Source organism: Corylus avellana, chromosome ca1 (assembly GCF_901000735.1).
Source record: "Corylus avellana chromosome ca1, CavTom2PMs-1.0".
Lineage (NCBI taxonomy): Eukaryota > Viridiplantae > Streptophyta > Magnoliopsida > Fagales > Betulaceae > Corylus > Corylus avellana.
Window position 1 is genome coordinate 32,126,104 of NC_081541.1, and position 21,496 is coordinate 32,147,599.

A 21,496-nucleotide genomic window follows, 5' to 3' on the forward strand; every position below is an offset into this window, starting at 1 on the left:
TAAATGTGATGTGACTTTAAAAATCATCATTAAATTTGAGATGATCATTATTAATTAATTTTGATATGGTTCTCTTTCTAGCATTACTCATTTGCATAGGATCAGGATCTTTGTTTCAATTGAAATGGAGCTAGAGGAGCCAGCCATTATACAGTTAAGATTTTGTTTTGTTTTATCTAACTATGTATATGGTGTCATGTGATTTAAAATTTTAAATGCAATTACAAAAGTTTAATATGGACCAGGACTAATTAACAATTTTTGGCACGACTCGCAAACTTGATGCAAACCCAACATGAAAATAGCAGATTAGGATTGATGGATCTTACACGTTTAACTAAATTGGTTAGATTATGGTTGACCTATAAAGTCTTATACCCATGTCTCCATACGACCTATTTCGGACATTCGATATTTAGGGTCAACAATTTTGACATGACCTACAAATTCAACATGAAATTAGTGAGTTATGGTTAAAGGGTCTAATTCGTTTAATTAAACGGGTTGGGTTGTAATTAACCTATATAATTTTATACTCTTACGTTAATACGATCCGAACACAAATGATCACTCATAATTTTTTCTATTTCAAGTGAAGTGTAGTGGAGGGGATCCTATTCCATTTACACAATAGGCCAGATTGCCAGCAATTCTCAAATTTTCACTTAGACAGACAATTTAGAATACCCATTAATTTTTACATAAATCCTACCGAATCTTTGAATTGGGAATGCTGATCTAGCACCTAGCTGCTCTCTAAGTACCCATCAGAGCAAAGGGGAGTAGAGAGTAGGTAAAGATCGATAAAGCCAAATGAATGATGGAGAAGATACCATTCATTTTGATGAGAAATAAAAAAAGGAATATCAAATATAAATTCTTCGAATGAATGTGTCGTGTGCGCAGTTGGGCGGCAGTCGAAGTCAATGACAATTGAATGAACATGTAGTAACATTACATGCCCAATTGCCATCCACCAAAGAATGAGTCAAAAGTTTTAACCTCTGTCTCGCAATTATGCTCACAAGAAGCCTCCCATATAACATGTGAGCAGGGCACGGGGCTCTCTGCTCACACCCTGCCACTGTTCCCTTGTGAAACCCACCTTTCTCTTGTGAATACTCTGGCGCCCTCCATTATTTAGGGAACTTTGATTACTTGGAGTGAGAGATATTGTCATTCTGCAGAAAATTAGTATGAGGCAGAGGGATGCTCTTTCTTTTACCCTCTTGGCTTGTTTCCTTCTTGTCATAGCCCCTCTCTTGGCTGCTTCATATGGTTCTTTCTTTCAACTCTATCAAAAACCATCTTTCATTGGTTTTTAAGGACTATTTTTTTGTGGGGTTCTTGTTAAAATGAGTTTCCTGTGTTCTATGTTGCAGATGGGCCATTGTATGACCATGCTGCTTACACTGAGGTATATATGAAGAACAAGAGGGAAATAGGCATTAAATTAGCAGAGATTTTCCCCCCAAGTTCAAGCTCTTCAATGCTGTTACTTACATGTTTGATTATTTGGCAGTGTAAAAAGGAGCCGGAAGAGGCACTTTACAAGGGAGGGATTCTCAGAGGTCAGCAGCTTGTGAGTGTCCATGGCAGCATTGTTGATTCTGCAAGTAATGCTGCTTATTTTCCGGCTTTCATTTTCTACAATCTCACCCAGGGCTTTTACTGTTTCTCCAGTTAAGTTCTGCTTTTTCTTCTTTTTCTTCTTGTAATTTTAGATAGAGCGAGAAAACAAAAACAAAAAAAAAATTCCGTTGCCGGGACTTGAACCCGGGTCTCTCGGGTGAGAGCCGAGTATCCTGACCAACTAGACTACAACGGATTGTTAGTGCAAGACTCTTATTCGATATTCTTACTTTAATAATTTTCCATATATTTTTCGGCCCAAGCCCAATGGGTACCATTTTTTTATGATATTATAATTTGGGCTATTTGGTTTCAAAACTGGGCTAAGCTTAAGCCTGTGAAGCAGTATGCACTCATTATTTATGGCCTCACAAAAAAGCAATCTGCTTCAAACCCGTGTTTTAGGAAACTACTTAAAATATATCATGCCAGTTAGTATGATAAATGGATGTAAAGAGTAAAGTCACAAAAGAACCATTGTGTAGGATTTCATGGTGGGTTACAATTAATAGTCTTTTGGTGGTTAACAGGTTGGGTGAAGATACAAGGTGCAGAATCAAGTCTCATAAGGGCAAGCCTGAAGACACAAGATGCCATGTACAACTGCATAGGGACTGTCATAGCAAAGCGTGGATGCTGGTCATTTCTCAAGGGTGGATTTGTCCTAACTTCACCCTCTGATTTCTCTATTCTTTACCTTCAGGTGAATTTAACCTCAATTAATTAAGCAACTAAAACATGAAATCTAGTACTTAATGAAATCAACCTTTTTGTTTTGTTCTGTTTCTGTTTCACAGAATTGGGACAATGGGAATGTCAATATAGCAATTACAAGCGCTTCATTACAGCCATTTACAGAGCAGCAATGGAGAACAAATCAGCAATATATAATCAACACTGTGAGTACTAGAGACATTATGTTGTTTATTAGAATCAATTATGTTATCAACATTTAAGGATAACATCTTTTGTCTTCCAGCAAAGAAAACGTGCGGTAACAATCCATGTCTCAGATGGACAAGGCCAAAGGTTGCAAGGGGCAGCTATTAGCATAGAGCAAATCTCCAAAGATTTCCCATTTGGATCTGCAATAGCTAAGACCATTCTCGGAAATTTGCCATATCAAGTAAGTTTACTTCATTCACGTGCTCTAAAAACATATATTAATTTAATAAATTTTGAAAAGACCAGCTAAAACAAAAATATCATTTTTGTTATCGTGTACAACAATGATGAATAATATATAATCGAAAAGAAAAAGATTAAGAGAGAGTCGAGACACAAATTTAACGTGGTTCGGCAATGTGCCTACGTCCACATAGAGTGCGGCTGTATTTTCCTATTAATGATTCAGGGTTACATCATAACATACACATATATATAATATAACTCTAAACCCTAATTGTACATACGTATTTTAGAAATTTCCAAACTACCCGGTACCCTTGCTCTGTGAAAGTCTTCTTAGCCAACCACTGGTGTTCAAATATGAGTCATTAGTTCCAACAATCTTTCGTATTGTTGCAGAACTGGTTTGTTAAGCGATTCAATGCAGCAGTTTTTGAGAATGAACTCAAGTGGTATGCGACAGAACCCGAACAAGGAAAGGTGAACTACACCATAGCAGACCAGATGTTGGAATTTGTTCGAGCTAACCAAATCATTGCCAGAGGACACAATATATTCTGGGAGGACCCCAAGTACACGCCGCCATGGGTTCGTGATCTTACAGGTTATTAAACTACCACTTATCCTAAAAGCTTAAGTCGATAGGAATTAATCGATGAATTTAATTATTTAATTTATATTCTAACGTAGGTTCTGAGTTACAATCCGCTGTCAACTCAAGAATACAAAGTCTAATGAGCAACTACAAAGAAGAATTCATTCACTGGGATGTCAGCAATGAAATGCTTCACTTTGATTTCTACGAGCAACGGCTTGGGAGTAATGCCACATTGAGTTTCTATGAGATAGCACACAAGTCGGATCCATTGGCAACCCTGGTTATGAATGAATTCAATGTGGTGGAGACTTGCAGCGATGTGAATTCCACTGTTGACACCTTCATCTCAAGGCTGAGAGAACTCAAGCGTGGTGGTGCTTCAATGGATGGAGTTGGGCTTGAGGGTCACTTTACTATACCAAACCCTCCCCTGATGAGAGCTATTATTGACAAATTGGCCACACTAGGGCTTCCCATATGGCTCACAGAGGTGGATATTAGCAATACACTTGATAAAGTATCACAGGTGAGCAACTCTAATTCTTACTCTTTAGTCTTTCTCTATAGCTTCCCTTACAAACTGATGCGACATTTATGACATCAGTTACCGGCCATGTGACACTTACCACGTCGAGTTACTAACATTTTTTGTACTATGCATAATACCCAATACTATTCTGTAGAACTTCACCCATCATGCTTTTATATAAAATTATGAGAAATGCTACGTACCACACAAACATCCTACAAATATCTTACAAAACTGATGTGGTAAGGTCTTACGGTCAATGAATTTTTTTTTTCCTTCTCTTTTAACAAGGTTTGATCCAAGGGCTATTAGACCATGTCATGTCAATTTTGCGGGATATTTATATAGTATGTAGTATTACTCTAAAATTATTACTTTATTAATTCTATTTTACCTTATGTTTAAATCACATCTTATCTCAAAAGCTTCACTTAATTAATACTTTAACAGTATGTATAAAGATTTTTGGTAATTTAGGCAGCAAATGTAAGAGAACCCTACATGGGAATTACCTGTCTGAGTAGGTGGCCGAGCAGCTCATAATTTATTTGTACAGATGGATTTCGTTTGAGTTTTCTCACAATGTAATGCCTGAATTGCTAGAGATCCTTATTGGTACTAACAACATAGACCTCAAATCTTATTGCTCTTGGAAACAAATTTTTGGGAACATCAATGAATGTGTGACTCATGGACTTGGGATTTATCTTTTCTAATGCAGTCTATTTACTTAGAAGAAGTATTGAGAGAAGGCTTTTCACACCCTTCAGTGAACGGGATAATGCTCTGGACTGCACTCCATCCAAATGGGTGTTACCGAATGTGCCTGACCGACAACAATTTTAGAAACCTCCCGGCCGGAGATGTGGTCGACAAGCTCCTGAAAGAATGGCAAACTGGGGAGGTAAAGGGTGAGACAGACGAGCATGGTTCTTACAGCTTTTATGGCTTCTTAGGAGAATACAAAATAAGTGTCCATTATGCCAATAGAACTGCAGTTTCAACCTTGTCCCTTTTTCAAGGTGATGAAACCAGACATTATAATATTCAGTTGTAACATGTCATAGTAAAACTATTGTATACACAATTCATGCACTCTTAGGGTGTTCACAATAGAGATTGGTTCAAAAAAACAAAAACAAAAATTGGATTTGGGGAGGGAGGAGAGGAGAGGGTGTAATTCAGAAATAATTCCAAAGTATTCTAGTCTTCTATTATTGTATAGAGGGTAGAATGGTGACCTTTCAATGTGTTCAATCAACAATCCACTATAAGTGGAGCATATTAGTTTGGCCTTACAATATGCAGCTTATATCTCACATCTTCTGCAACTTTTAACTTTAATACATTTTTTATGATACTCCGATGGATCGAGTGATGCGGGACAAAAGAAGAATAACATAAAATAAAGATAAATTCATGTTGATCAAAGTTTTATTACTAGCCAATAATGGAGTTTGACAGAATCTCACTACCAAAAGAAAGACGATTCACAACTCGAAAAAAGAAATCTCATGTCTTAAGAAAGCTTACACAAGACTCCCAATTCCTCATAGGCTTCGTACAGCATCACACAATATCTTCATTTTACAAAGAATTGAATTGGTTGAGGCCTTCTCACAATTGACTGCCCAATTACAAAGAATTGCCAATTGTATGGACCTCAATGGGCATCCAAAAAGTTTTACAGCATATAGTATACCTTTTACATTTGTTTAGCACAGACAGTAATTGGCTTTCCTGTGAACTCCATCTTGTCCTATATGCTGTCCAATGAACAATTATTGAGCAAACTTTATTCTTTAAAGGGATTTTCTTTTCATTTTATGTTGTCGGTATATGATCAAGATTAGGGCTGTGGGAAGGACCCACAAACAGAGGAATCCTCCTCAATGTGTTTGCACCATGAAACTTGTTATTCTTGCAACTTAATTATGATTGCAATGTGATTGTGCATCTGAACCTATCATTTGATCTATGATTTATGCTAAATTGTGAATTAATAGATTATATCCAAATAAAAGGAAAACTATCATTTGCTTGATAACACTTTCCCTTTTTGCCGCTATTTTTTTTCTTTTCAAAACAAAAACAATAAGAAATGACCCAAAACACGCAAAACTGTTCATTTTTATGTCACGTCAAAACGATTTTTTCAAATAAAAAAAAAGATTAACAGAGCCGAAATATGGATTGGACATTGCTCCACAACTCAACAAAATGATTAAAGTCATCTCCTTTTAATGTTCAACCTACAATTTCAACATCATTTGCAATCCCACCAAATGAAATGATAACATGGCGCATTAGTCTTGAAGAAATTCCTTGTTTCAACAGCACACAAAGACAAAAAGGCAAGAAAAACTTGCAACACCCGCAAGACCGCAAAGTGCCCTATCCAAGACAAAAAGCAGAGCAAAGTATTCACATTACACCGTCTTTCAACAAGCTAACCTCTCTTTACAACAAAACCCATTACCCCAAAAAAGAAAACGAGTATAAAATTCAGCCCCAAAAACAGGAAATTTGCTCTTGGTTTTTGATTCGCTGTTGCTATTAACTCCACAATGGCAGAGCCTTAAAAAGCTTGAATGTAATATTTCCATAAATAAATAGCAAAACAAACACCTTTAATGTTATATATAACACTGAATATTTTTGGGGGGAACCCTAGGGAGTGGATGGTTTACAATCCGGAGGAATCTGTCAGCTTTTTTGAGAAAAGGCCAAAAGCCCCACCCCAGTACCCACTAAGGCTGCAAATCCAAGATGCACTCACACAAGCAAAAGCCATGAAATGAGGTCAAGCAGGATGGCCTACACCCAAGCAAAAGATTGAAATTTCCAGCAATTTTCTGTCATACAGGAATCATGAGAGAGCTGTGAGAAGATTTATCTGTTCAATTATTTAATCAGACAAGTGGTTCTCGTAAAAACTCTCGCAATTCCCGCTTTCTGCTCGAATCGCTAACAATTTAGACCATAAATTAAATTGTTAACAAGCCGAACAACAAAATTGCCGGAATCTGTGTCTTACAAGTAAAGCATTGAGAGGGTAAGAGACAGAGTAGCCCAGGATATCAATGCAGACTGTAGAGCAGAAGGAGAGAGTGTTCTGGATGAGTCTCCCATGGCTAGACCAGCTAAATATGACCCATCTGCAAACATGGCTTCTCCAGATCCAGATTCAGATCCAGATCCTGATTGTGATCCTGGTACTGACCCGGACCCGGACCCAGAAACCGAATAACCTGTCCCAGGAACGGAGTATTCTGACCCGGACCCCCCCTGTGAGGATGCTGTTGATGTCATTGGCGTTGGATTTGAAGATTTCTGACTGCACACCAGAGATTAGGAGAAACAATAATTATTCTTGCAGCAAAAGAATTAAATGGGTCAGGCTCACATTCAAGGCTACTCAACAACCTCCATTAAAGTCCTGATTATCTGATACATATATCCTATATATTGAAGCTCATAAAAGATCCTGAACATATAATAAAGATTAAAGAACATCATTAAAGGGTAATCTTTGGCATTATGGCAATTGGATTTGGCTCTATCCCACCAACCCCCACATGGAGAAAGCTAAAGCTGATTTAATCAAAGGAAAAGAGAATAAAATCTTGGGCATTTGCCACCCACCTTAAAAGAACACACAAATCTTCTTTCATAGATTCTTTACTAAAAACAGAAATTTGGAAATAAGGATTAACTAACACCCAACCCAAAAAAAAAAAAAAAAAAAGATTGTGTTACCTTGGAGAGGAAGGGCAAAACGTCACCGTATAATCGGCAGCGGTACACGTGAACGTACTCGTAGCATCATCGTACGCGTAGCTATACGACTTTGGGCACGCGGCCTTGAACATTTCGGAGTACACCGACGGCCTGCAAGTGGCGGGAGAGCCGTACGCGCCGCTGCAACAGTATTCCGGGCTCCCGAACGCCTCGCAGGCGCTCTTGCACGCGTCTCCGTTCCCGACCCTCAGCTCCGGGGGGCACTGTTGGTTCAGGTCCGAGATGCAACCGGTGGGGGCGCAGAGACCCGCCCCGCCCGAGCCTTCCACGATCATGGGCAGGTTATACCCGTCCACCAGGCTCACGTCATAGAAATCCTGACCACCCGACCCGAGTGTGAACTCCGCTAGAGTCGCGGGCGGGGCTGCTCCAAGCCCATTGCACTCGACTTGGCCGGACCCGCAGTCGGCGGTCAGACAAGACCCGGACCCAGATCCGTCGAAATTGCACCCGGTCCGACCCCAGAACCGACCAGACCAGCCCGTAGGGGCTTGGAAGGAGCGTGAGGTTTCCTTGGGGAGCTCGAATCCGGTGGTGTCGAGCCTAGGGCTGCCTGCATTGGCGAGAATGCCTGGCCACACGGTGTAGTCACACCTGTTCACAAATGTGAATGTTGCACCTGAAACACCTGCGCACACGTGCACCCAAACACACACACAGAGTAAGTTTCGCGTGTAAAACTGTGAAAAAAGTGAAGTGAGATGAGAATGTGAGACAAACCCAGATGAGAGAAGGGAAAACCCATCAAGAAAAACCAAGCAAAATTGTAACTTTATATGTTTTTTTTACCTCTACTGGTAAGAAGCAGAAGAAGAAGGGTGACAGTGTTGAAAGTGGAGCACCAATAGCAGTGGTCCATCTGGGTTTGCTTTGTTGGGTTTTCAGTTTTCTTTAGGAGTGGGTTGAGTGTGGTGGTTGTGGGATGTGGATTAGATGGGGGGGGGGGGGGGGGGGAAGAGGAGAAAGAAGAGAGAGGACAATGCCGGGGATTCTACGGCCTGGTAGCCGGAAGGAGTGAAGAAGTGACGACTGCTGACAACAGTGCTCATAAACTGACAAAGATGATCCTGGGGAGAAGAGCCAGGAAGGAGGGAAGGGAGAGTGAGCACCTGGCCAGTATGTACCCTGTAGCGGAGAAATCCAAATCAAATTTGTAATGTAATGGCATCTCTCTGTCACTTTCTTGGATATAGTTATATATAGTTTGGTTTTACCCCAATGAGGCCCCTAATTACCGAGTTCTTCTTCCCCCTGCTCGCCTGGTTTTTTGTTTACAATTAGTTCTCTATTGTTTATTAACACAGTGGTACAACTCTCCACTTGTTGGCAGAAGATAGTCTATTTCATTTAAACCGGATAATATTTACTTAAGTATATTTAAGAAGTATTTTTGTCATTTTCACTTTTAAAAGAAACAAAAATATCTCTTCATTATAAATAATAGAATATTATCCCGTTCAAAAGAATTAGAGAGGATCCTAATTCCGACTTTATCATGAAAAAACTCTCAACTCTTGCTTGGGGCATCTTATTTGTTTTAATCATCATTAATTATGCCTATTTTGAATCATAGAACACTTTCGAACTTTAGATATATAGTGTTACTTGCTCTATTTCAAAATAGGCATAATGATGATTGGGTGTGAGGAGTTTCTCTCTGCGTGCACCCGTAATCTAAATGCTTTAATAAAACTTTTCACTCTTAACGGCCATCTCCTAAAAAAAATTGATGTATTAGCCACTACTTCAAATTCACAACACCTATTTGCAAAAAGAAAACAAATTAAATACGTTAAACAAAACAAATATATATGCCTTCATCTTTCACATAATACATGACTTCAAAATTTACCATTGGCTTTGTTGATGCAGTTGATCACATAGCTAACTTTATATCAAGAGTCTCTGAAAAAGAGGTGAGACATAAGATTGGGACTTACTAAGGTTTTCGGTGGAGATATATCTGATACTTAAATTAATACGAAAATCTCTATTTCGAAGAGTTCTTGCTAAGAAAATGATAGAATGCATGAGTATTATGATTGAATAAATATACCTTAAATGGCCTTCCCTCTATTATGCAGAGTGATTTTCTCTTCATACGACCTTAGTTACATGTGGTCTATTAATTAGGCACGACCCTACTTAAGCATTGCATTTGATTTACGTTCTCTAGTGTGGTATATCTTTCACCATGTATCACTTGTTGGGGGAAGTATGATTACGGCAAGTAGTGACACTGAATCCCTTATCTCCTAGCAAACTAGAACCATGTATCCAATGTTGTGTAGTGCTACTTGCTCACGGGTAGGTTAAGGATGTTGGTTGATTAATTTTCGAGAATATTGAGACAAGTAGGATGGTGTGATGAGGTTGTTATCCTTTGCGTTGTGTTCCCCATCGTAATCTAAGCACTTGCCCGATAGGTTCATTTGACCCATTAATTTTGGTGTATGGTTTAGGCCCAACTGCTTGGCCTAGGTAATATATATTGTTAAACATATATATGAAATATATAATTGTAGTTATATGAGATCATGGAAGACAAAAATATTTTTATTGAGTTTCAGTTGAATTTTAAATTAGCTTGTGTCCGAGGTAGACTTTAATCTTGCCTTATGTAAACCAAAATTATGATTACGCCAAGTCTCCAAGTATATAATATATGTACATTTATTCATTGAAAATCATTAGATCAACTCTCATTTATTTTTCATTTTCTTAATATAAATAAGGGAGAAAAATACAATTTACCCCTCATTGGCTAAGTATGACCACCTTTGTGTTTTTGACTCCAACTAACTACTAAACTCTGAAAAATTAGCCTATATGTTTGCTTTTTTTTGTCTTTTTGAACGGAATGGATTCCCATGCCACATTTTAGCCCCTATACTCCCAAATATGGTCAGAGATTAAAGTGTTTAAAAAATTTATCTAAAAAAAGGAGAGAAAACAAAAACTAAAAAAAATAAAAAATTGTAGGACTTGGAGTCACCCTTTGACCAAATGAGTCACATGCGGTACAACCAAATGGAGGTGACCGAACCATTTCTTTGGCCAACAACTACCCCCAATGGGCATGGGGTGATTTAGCCACTCATGCCAACTATAGAGGTGGTCGAGCCATCCCCTTTATTGAAGTGGAGGTGGTTGACCACCCTTGTTTAGCCAAAAGCCCAAATTGTATTTATTTATTATTATTATTATTTTTTGGTTTTTGATTTTTTTTTTAGTTGTATTGCACAATTTATTTTTTTATTTTTGTTAGGTGATAAAATGTGTTGCACATGACTTTTATTATGCCAAAAAGACTTAACAAAGAACCTAACTTCTCACAGCTTGGTAGTATGTGAGGCTCAAATATTTTCCTTAATTATTGGAAGCCAAAACACAAAAGTAATCAAAATAAATTATTGAAAAATGCTAGGCTTACAAACACATTTTACAAAAAAAAAAAAAATTTACAAACTGATGTGACACAACATGATTGAATTTTTTAAAATTTATATTTATCTCATATTCAATAATGTTATGCCACATCAATTCGTAAAGATTTTTTATAAAATATGTTTGTAAACCTATATTCTTCTAAATTATTATGTATTTTTCTTGGGCTTGTTTGTTATCCATTTCTTCTCATTTCTATTAAAAAAGTCAACCTTATTTCTTCACTTTTATCTCAAAAAAATTGAAAATTTCTTTATGTTTTATATCACATAAACGTTGTTATATATATATGAATTCCTAAACTTTCTCATCTCAAAATTATTTGCCAAAAACACCCAACATACTGCTCCCCATAAGTTTAGGAAAAATCCAAAAAAATTACAAAAATTACAAAAAGAGAAAAGAAAATTATTATGAAATATATTTAATTATTTAGATAAAGGAGTAAAAAGTAATTTTGTTGTCTAGTTTTTATTTTTTATTTTTTATAAAAAAAAAAAAAACTGCTATTAATACTCTTAATAAAAATAAAATAATGGATACGACAAAATACAGCACCATGATGTAACGTTTGCCAGTGAATTGTACGAGACTGCATGCATCCCCACTGTGGGGGAACGCCGTTCAATTATCTACTACATGAGACCCCATCACATGCTCTGTACAGAGCACCGCCTGATTTTTTCACGAACACACAGGACAAGTCAAAAAAGAAACGAAGCTTTGAGAAATATCAGGTCCCACCAAAGCTCTCCTTTAACAAAAATTACATGTATGGTCAACATGCTGACGCTGGACCCATGCCACGCTGGAACTTATGACCGTTGTTTGCCTGCCACGTGGGAGGGGTGGGGTAGGGTGATCCTTGCTGGTTGCCAGTGAAGAGCAATTATGGGGAAAGCTTTGGATTCCCTCCCTCCCTACCACTCGATCTCGTCTTTTCATGTAATTTTAGTTATTGGAATCTGAAAATTGACTTTAAAAATTATTTGTCATTAAAACAGTAGCTGAAAGTAAGTCTAAATTATTGACATTTCTGACACTCCTGTCCCTTTTGCTTTGGGACGACAACAAATACTTCTTGCAAATTTCATTTTCTTCCCCAGCTACTCAAATTTCTATTACCACGTTTTCAAATGCATATTCTTTAATATGACATTAAAAATTATAATTTGTTTATTTAAAATTTAATGATAATTTGTAACGCTACACCAAGAAATGTGCATTTACGACTTTCTGTAACATTTTTTTTTTATATGTAGCTCGATCGGCTGTGGACTACAGTGGGGATGCATGCAGTCTCGTACAATTCACTGGCAAACGTTACATCATTGTGCTGTATTTTGTCGTATCAATTATTTTATTTTTATTAAGAGTATTAATAGCAGTTTTTTTTAAAAAAATAAAAATAAAAATAAAAATTAGACAACAAAATTACTTTTTACTCCTTTGTCTAAATATACTTCATAATAATTTTCTTTTTTCTTTTTGTAATTTTTTTTGGATTTTCCCTAAACTTACGGGGAGCAGTATGTTGGGTGTTTTTGGCAAATAATTTTGAGATGAGAAAGTTTAGGAATTCATATATATATATATATATAAACGTTTATGTGACCTCAATGACAATTTACCCTCAAAACTATTAATTACAACAAGTTAACCCATAAACTATAAAAAAACAATAACAATGTACAATCCCCTACTTTTACCAAAATGACAAAATTACCCTTACTAAAATAAAAACAAAAATACTAAAATTTATTTATTTATTTTCAAAATTTTAAGAGTATTTTTGTCTTATTGAAAATTATATAGGGGTAATTTTGTCACTTTGTTAGTATTGAGGGGGGGGTACATTGTCATTGTTTTGATAGTTTATGGGTTAAATTATTGCAATTGATAATTTGGGGAATAAATTGTCAGTGGATAATAGTTTGAGGGAATTAAGTGAACTTTACCATAAGAAAAAAAGAAGTGGAGCATTTTCTTCTAACTAGCCGCTAGCCAATTAGTATTTTAGGGTAAATGTATAACAAGGATTTTGAAAAAATTGATCACTAAAATATGGAAAGATAAATTTTTAATTAAAACAAAAAAGAGAAAATTTGCATGTGATTATACTAATTTTCGTACCCACATAATTTTAAAGTTTTCATTATGGCCCTCGTCTCTTTAATTGTAATATACAAGATAAACACTCTAATAAATAATTTAAAATACAAAACAAGTGCTTATTGGGGTGGTTCTGTCATCTGTGGCCACCCAGCTGGTTGATGGTTGAGCTTTCTTTTGTTATTTGTTATTTTTTTATTTTTTTATTTTTTTGGTAAGGAAGGCTTGGGGTTTTCAAAACAAACGAGTGTACTAAAAAAATTTCTCAAATGTAGAGTCCATTAGAAAACACTTCAAAAAACAATTTGTACCTTTTTATATGAGAACATTTTTTAATGTTTGTGGAAGACATAATCTTATTATTATTATTATTATTTTTGAAAGGGGAAGACGTAATCTTATTGAATAGATGTGCAACAAGGGTGAGTGAGAGAAGACGCAGTTTGGATAAGTATCTTATTAACTTAAGCTCTTAGGACAGGTGATAATTTTATATCGTATCTATCATCAATGAACTAATAAGGTTCATTCTATTATTTATCTTTTATAAATGAAATACAAACCCAAAGAAATTACTTGGGTTATTTAAAACAAATGTTATTTATACTTACCATGGTATCAGAACTAAAAGTCCTGAGTTTGAGCCTGAATTCTATCAATTCACATCAAATTTAAATTAAATATTTCACGTGTTGAGTCTCACCTAATAAGAGAGAGTTTGAGCCTACACGTAAGGAAAAATGTTAAATTATAAATTAAATGATTAAATTTATATCTTCCTTTCCGTTTAAATTTTTGAGATAAATGGTAATTTAATAGTCGGAACAGTGTTAGGACTTCACCAAGACCTTGCCATGACACTGTTGGGCTTTGCCGTGACTTCGTTGTCGAGACCATTACCTGGCCGGAACATTATATATACTTGCGTGTATTTATGGCGGGGTCTCAATAATATCTCGGTGATGTCGTAAATGTGTCTAAGTGCACCACCTCCAAAACTCAAAATATTTTATACCGAAACAAACAAAAACTAATATGCAAGAATTTCCAAGTGCCTTTAAAAAAAAAAAAAAAAAAAACGTCTAAGTTTGAAGTCAAACCGATTACCTCTTTCAGCTACAATACATATATATATATAATACAAGTTGATGTAAATAGATTATAATAATTACCATTTAATTAACACAATAACCTAAAAAGTGATTTTAATATATTTTTTTTCTCCGCCAATAAAGATTAGAACTTCAGAAACCAATCCCAATGGGCCACCCCATCATCCTTCCACTGCTTTGCAAGGTTTAGAGCCAAGTGACACATGATTCCAGGAGAGTAGCTTTTAATTTAAGGATGAACATCATTATGAGGCCCACACACCACACGATTGCAGAGACCATTATTCAAACCATTTTCATTGAGAAAGTACTGAACTATTTGTTGCCTATTTAGAGAAATAGAATGAAAACAAACAAAAAAAAATTGAAAAAGGGAAATGATTTTGCTTTTGTTTTCTACCTCGTGTAAAAGTGATTTTTATTGCTTTTGCTTGAGAATAAAGTAAGCTTTTCAAGGAATATAATGTGAAAGGAGAACTTTAAATCGATTCTTTTGGCTGAATAATGTATTGACATGAGTGGGATGGTAGGGTAAAATCGTTTAAATGATGCCACTACTAGGCATATGAGAGACCAACCAGCATTTGTTGGAATTTATTCTTGGTCGTTTTCTTAATTTTTTTTTATTTTTTATTTTTTTTAAATTAATTACTTTTTAAATATAGGTGCATTGCTTTTGTTTTGTTATCAAATAGCTACCTCAAATGCAGCTCAGTTATGTACTGAACATGGCCTGCAAACTGTAATCTTGGAGGGTGATGCGAAGCAAGTAGTGGATGCAATAACGGGTAGGGGCAGCTCTTGAAGTCGTTATGGACACATTGTGGAGGATATACCTGTGATGCTGAAAGCTTTCTCAAGCTGGGAGTGTGTTCATGTAAGTCGAGTGGCTAATAATGCGACTCACCGAGTGGTTAAGGAGGCGACTACCGATGTCATTGATTGGAGATGGACTTGTGAAATTCTATCTAGTAGAAATCCATTTAGTGATTGAATGATAATAGAAATCCAATTTTTTACTCCAAAAAAAAAAAAAAAAAAAAAAAAAACTACCTCAAATGGCACATGTAAATGCAGTTGGCCAAATGGGGTGGTTTAAACTCTCATTTAATAAGCAAAGCCTAACATATAAAATATTTAATTAAAATGAGAAGTGAATGACAAAGACACGATTCTAAATCGATCAGAACTTCTGTTTTAATACCATCTTAAATTACCGCTTATTTTAAAAGTTTAAGCTGATAGAAAATGGTTAATTTAATCATTTAATTTATATTCTAATATCCTTTCTCACGTTCATGTGTGAGCTTAAACTCTTAACTCAACGTGGAATATTTAACTGAAATGAGGGATGAACTGTGGAGTTAGGTTTGAATTCATAACTTTTACTTTGATACTATATTAAATTATCATTTGTTTTAAAAGTTAAAGCTGATAAGAAATGATGAATTTAATCATTTAATTTATATTCTAACACGACGGCTCAACCACCTCCATTTTTTTTAAAAAAACAAAAATTAAAATAAAACTAATTTGCCATGTGTGACACATGACAGTTGTTGATAGGTTTAACGCAGCTGGCCATTAAGTTTTTAAATGAAAGTCCCAATTATGTTTATAAAATATCTACAAATACTATTTGCAACACTTTTGCAAACTGAAGTGGCTATTTAATAATGAGACAAATCAAGTGCTAAAAAAGTATTTAACCATTTTTTTTTTCCCTAGGTGAAAATAGGACCAAGGCTGGGGTTTGGGAGGGGTGGTTTCCGTTGTCAATTGGTACAAATGATTTTGAGAGATGGGAAAGGTCCCATTGTACTGTGGAAAGATGCTCATATGGTGTTTGCCATTCTATGTAATATAAGACATGATATCATGAATGTCTATTATGATTATACGGATTGTTCATTCTGTTGATTGGTTTTGATTCTGAATAGTTTGAATGATCATGACTCAATCTCCTTTAAAAATCAAGTTTTATATTTCAATCAATGTGAATGATCATGGACATCTGCTGGATTGCCAACTAAATCCCTTCAAATCTGAAATTTGAAAGTATTTGAATTTCAATCTTGGTTGGTCTTTTCGAAAAGTTTATCATTGTTGTTGCCCCAATGAGTGACTTAATTATAAACCCCCATTTGGAAATCAACCATCCTCTGCCCGTTGGAAATCAATCCGTTCAGTTGTTTGTTTTTACAAGTTACAAATATGAGAATCTTTGCTTAATTTCTCTACACAACTGGAAATTCTTTCATGAACTTCATCTCACCCTCCTGGCTGATAACTTTCCATGTCAATTTAAAAACAAAGTGATGTTGAAGTTGATCACACCTTACTCCCAACCAAGAATGTTTGTGAGAGAAATTGAATTGGGAGTGTCAATAACAAATACCTCCGATGCTCGAGTTAGTAAAGAATCATATGAAGCGGAAGAAATGACTATATTATAATTTAGAAGGATAAATGGAGTGAATTTTCTCCTCCCTTTACAAATCCCCAATCCTTAGTATGAGCAGGATTTGGTCTCACATCTTTGAAACACCGTCAAGAGACTTTGTTAGTTAGGTAATTGACGTCTACTTAAATATTTATCTTCCCTTTTTTTTTTTTCTTTTTTTTCTTTTTTTTTTTTTAATAAAGTAATTATGTTGAAGCAAATTTCTAGATTACTAGATTGGTGGCCGGCCACCTGCAAAATAAAGAGAAAAGGTCACCGAAACCGTCGGTCTTAGGTGATCAAAAATCCTCTAATGCTTAAGTTAGTAAATGGTTCATTGAAAGAAAATTGAATAGAGAGAATATATGAATATAGAAGGAAGAGAGTGTCTGTACCTAATTTTGGAGGCTGTGAGGCCTTTTTGTGAGAGGCTCCGTGAAAATGGTCCTTTGATGCAAGCCATGTGGCGGGCTTGCAACCCTTTGATAATTTTCCATATAGTAGGTTTATTGAGTGAGCTTGTGGTAGTTTATATACATCCCCCCACCAAAATGCAATCTTTTAGCTTATGTACTCTCTACTTAAGAGGTTCTTTGACATTCCAATTAATTATTAGACTAATCCATCAGGTTGAAGTGAAATGAAATGAAACCAAACGAGACGAACATTCTCTTAATATTGAAAACCCCCGTCCCAAGCCTTTTTATTTCAAGGTAGATTTTACAGATTTATATATATATATATATTGTCACACCTTGAATATGTTTCTATGTCATTTAAGATTTTTAAATAACGTGGTACCATGAACATCGTTAAACAAAAAATAACGGACTGTCACGTGTCGTCACATAAAAATGTCACATGTTGTTAAAAAAATAAAAATAAAAGTAATTAAAAAAAAAGGAAAATTACAGTTTTCCCTCCCAAAGTTGACAGCGTTTTTCAATTCGAACATCAAAGTTTCAATTTTTGCAATCCACCCCCACATAGTTTCAATTTTTTTTTTCAATTTGATCAATATTATCCCAAAATTCCAATATTGCCCCTGATTTTTTTTTTTTTTTAAAAAAAAATTTATGAAAAAAAAAACAAATTTGAGGGTACAAAAATGGCCAGATGGGCAAAGGGTGGCTACGGCCACCCCGGATTTTAAATTTTTTTTTAAAAAAATAAAAATTAGGGGCAATATGGGAAGTTTTGGATACAATTGGTCAAATTGCAAAAAATTGGAACTTTGGGAGGGTGGATTGCAAAAATTGAAACTTTGGTGTTCGAATTGAAAAACGCTGTCAACTTTGGGAAGTAAACTGTAATTTTCCCTTAAAAAAATTAAAAAACTAAAAAAAATTAAAATTAAAAAAGGGGTAAAGTCCACTTAACCCCCTTAAATTACCATCACAATGACAATCTACCCCCTAAACTATCAATTGCGACAATTTATCCCCAAACTACCAAAACAATGACAATGTACCATTAATTTTAACAAAATGACGAAATTACCCTTACTAAAATAAAAACAAAAATACTTAATTTTTTTTTCAAAATTTTAAGGGTATTTTTGTCGTATTGAAAATTTTATAGGAGTAATTTTGTCATTTTGCTAGCATTGGAGGGTACATTGTCATTGTTTTGGTTGTTTAGGGGATAAATTGTCATTAGATGTGATAATTTGAAGTAGTTAAGTGAACTTTACCTTTAAAAAATTGTGAGGTGACTGACCACTCCATTTTGGCTTACGGGGGTGTCACACTCTCCAGCCCAATAGTCTTATTTTTCATGTGCACTTAACGAATGCATGATTCCAAATAGAGAGATACAAAATCTCTCACGGGCAAGCAAAATCCAGTGATATTGAGAGCATTGTCACGGGCTGGCTAATTATTTGTCTTCTTTTTCGTGAGCTCCCAGGAGAGGTAGGTGGATTCGTAGATCAATCATGCACAAGAGGTACGCATTAGTCGTTCTGGGCCTGACTAATAATCTGATGGAATTATGTTCAGCTTAATTTGAACTTGAGCGCTATTGCCTGCAGTTTCAACTGTCTAAGCCCATTATGTACGTCACCCAACGGACACATTAGATAAAATAGTTACGGTGACTCTCCCACGTTTGCCTTTTTCTTAAAAAAAAAATAAATAAATAAAGAAAAGAAAGAGGTATATAGTCGCGCCGACGCCTCAAGGCGAAAACAGCAGGTGTGCGCTAATTTGTGGCGGAAAGGGAAATGTGGATAAGATTCCTAATTTATGCTTTCTGAGACAATGACCCTCTTCATCTCTTTCTTTGTCCCCCTCTCTACATCTTTCTTTTGTTAAAAAGAAAACAAGCCCTGCATTGTGGCCACCATTCTTTTCTTGTACATGGAGAGTTAGAAAACCAAACAAAAGAAAGATGTATTTTTAAGAAGACTTGAAACACTCTGATGCTTAAATTACATAGTATTTAGAGAGTATTTTTCCATGTTTCATATAGTGGGAGAGACGTAATTTTTTTTTTTGACATGTCCGTAGAAAGAGAGAAAAATAGGGAGAGATGGAATTTGATGCGGAGTATTCAAGAGATCTTGGGATGTGTTCTCTTTTTCATAGGAGATTTTGGTAGATATAATGTGGGTGTTTATTTGAGTAGGGTTGCTTTAGTATAACCCATGATGGATTTTATCCCTAATGCACTACCAAAAAAAAAAGGGTATTTACCAGTGGCCACTAAACGCTGATAATTAATTAATTTTCTTTTTTACTGGCGTAAGAAGAAAAGGCTGATAAACCTAGTGTTGTAATAGACATATGTCGGCGTATAAATTAAACGCGACAAAGTAAGTCTCCAATAGACAACCTATCTTCTTATAACCCTTTTGCACTGTTCCAAGCAGACAATATACAACATACATGCATGTATGAGCTGATCAACTCATTTCTAGCCCTATCTTAGAAATTTGATCAGAAGAAAGTGCATGTATGTAGGGCTGGCAATTTTGACATGACCCGACAATCCAACATGAACACGACATTAAATTAACGGGTTTGGGTCTTTACGACCTGTTTATGTTGCTTTTAATGGGTCGTGTTACGAGTGACTCACAAGAATTTTTTTTTTTTTTTTTTTTATTATCTTAAAAAACAGTGAAACATAAACCTAAAAATTTTCTCTTTTTTTTTTTTATCTTAAAAAACAGTGAAACATAAACCTAAAAATTTTCTCTCCACTCTCTTTCTGAGTCACGCCGTCTCCCACTCCGAAAGACCCATTTCTCATTTTTCTCATTTTCTCCCTCACGGCCTCACCCTCAGTTTCTCTCATCTCTCTCTCTATCTCTCACGCCGCCGATGTCGCCTCCCTGTATCTCTCGCACCGACGATGCAACCCAATTTGTTTTTGTAAATTTGTAAATTGTAATGATGATTTTTTTTTTTTTGGTTAGATTAGACAATTAAGCCTATTAACTATTAAGTGTTTTGGTGCTAGCCTGCTAGGAGTTTAATTTCAAGAGATAATTGCTAAAACTATCATTATTTCATTATAAAAAAATAAAATAAAAAATAAAAAATAAAAAAGGAAAAAGAAAAAGAAAAAGAAAAAAGAGTTAAACGGATCAAACGGGTGTTGACCCGACACAACTCATTATTTCAAACATGTCTCATGGGTTGTGTTGGGTGACCCGTAAAAATTGTCGTGTCGTGTCGTGTCTGGTGGGGCCGACCCGTTAACTAAACTGATCGTGTTTGGGTGTACCTTAAATGGGTCACAGGTCGCCACGGGTCGACCCGCAGACCCGTTTTGCTAGTCCTACATATATATGTATAGAGTAGAAGTTAGTTTTGTTTTGATGGAGAATGGTAGGACAATGTCATGATCAATGATCATAACATGGGATGGCACATGCATGCGGAAGTTGGCACTCCTCGACAAGAAGACTATCCCTTAGGGCTTAGGCCTTTGGTTAGATATATATCCTAATCACCCATTGAGTAAATGTGGACTCTTTTCAAGTACTTAAATTTGTGGTCCTCATTCCTCAAGGATATGCTTTGGTGACGAGCATTCCCTCCCATCTTGAACCCAAATTTAGGCCAGCCCAAGGAGCCCTTTCTCTCATGTATAGGGCATCCATATACCTTTCTTTGATAGTAAATGTTCTGGTTGTTAGGTAGTTGGTCGTTGTTATGCAGACACATGAAGCCAACATTGACGTTTTCTTGTCTATGAAAAAGATGTACTCGATCTTTCATTGACAAATCAAAAGATTGCATATAAAGAAAATACGTCGACAACAGTTGGGGTTGGTTGCCCGTGATTGTTGCCATTAGGCAATTCCCATCTCACATAGAAGACAAATGTGCTTAAAGTTTCATGGGCAGCATTTATTGTTGAGAAAAAAATAAAATAATAAGTAAAGTAGTTTTTGACCTTTTTCAAATTATTCATTAGAGTTTCAAATTAATCGAATCGATCCTCAAGGTTTAACTATTTTATGTTGTTTCATATCCAATAATTTTGTGATAAGTGTATTCAAATTACTCATTGGAGTTTCAAATTAATCGAATCGATAGTTAAGATTTAACTATTTTATGTTGTTTCATATCCAATAATTTTGTGATACGTGTATATATTGCACAATAAACTTCACCATGTCAGATGTATACCACAGTGGATTGCTATATCAGTGACACATCATAAAATGCTATTCCAATAAA

General features: G+C 35.6%; 2 protein-coding genes and 1 non-coding gene across 5 annotated transcripts; 1 reads left to right on the plus strand and 2 right to left on the minus strand.

Annotated features, from left to right (window-relative positions):
- The first annotated feature begins 1,057 nt into the window (after positions 1–1,057).
- LOC132162559 (endo-1,4-beta-xylanase 5) lies at positions 1,058–5,176 on the plus strand. Of its 2 annotated transcripts, none has more exons than XM_059572808.1 (9): positions 1,058–1,278; positions 1,383–1,417; positions 1,523–1,682; positions 2,163–2,335; positions 2,430–2,531; positions 2,612–2,758; positions 3,160–3,364; positions 3,451–3,884; positions 4,609–5,176. In XM_059572808.1, the coding sequence occupies exons 1-9, from the start codon at positions 1,197–1,199 to the stop codon at positions 4,942–4,944; spliced, it is 1,674 nt and encodes a 557-aa protein (XP_059428791.1). In that variant the 5' UTR covers positions 1,058–1,196; the 3' UTR covers positions 4,945–5,176. The 2 variants fall into 2 exon arrangements, with proteins under 2 accessions (XP_059428791.1, XP_059428799.1); XM_059572816.1 differs by having other exon boundaries at positions 1,523–1,616.
- Positions 1,756–1,828, minus strand: TRNAE-CUC (transfer RNA glutamic acid (anticodon CUC)). The gene has a single exon. It is a non-coding gene; the product is annotated as a tRNA-Glu (tRNA).
- A 1,295-nt stretch (positions 5,177–6,471) lies between the features above and the next one.
- On the minus strand, positions 6,472–8,872 carry LOC132191948 (thaumatin-like protein 1). 2 transcript variants are annotated; one of them, XM_059607095.1, is made up of 3 exons: positions 8,478–8,872; positions 7,647–8,316; positions 6,472–7,224 (listed from the first exon to the last, which is right to left on the minus strand). In XM_059607095.1, exons 1-3 carry the CDS (start codon positions 8,545–8,547, stop codon positions 6,921–6,923), a joined length of 1,044 nt encoding a protein of 347 aa, XP_059463078.1. In that variant the 5' UTR covers positions 8,548–8,872; the 3' UTR covers positions 6,472–6,920. The 2 variants fall into 2 exon arrangements, with proteins under 2 accessions (XP_059463078.1, XP_059463086.1); XM_059607103.1 differs by lacking the exon at positions 8,478–8,872 and adding an exon at positions 8,409–8,470.
- Between the last annotated feature and the right edge of the window lie 12,624 nt (positions 8,873–21,496).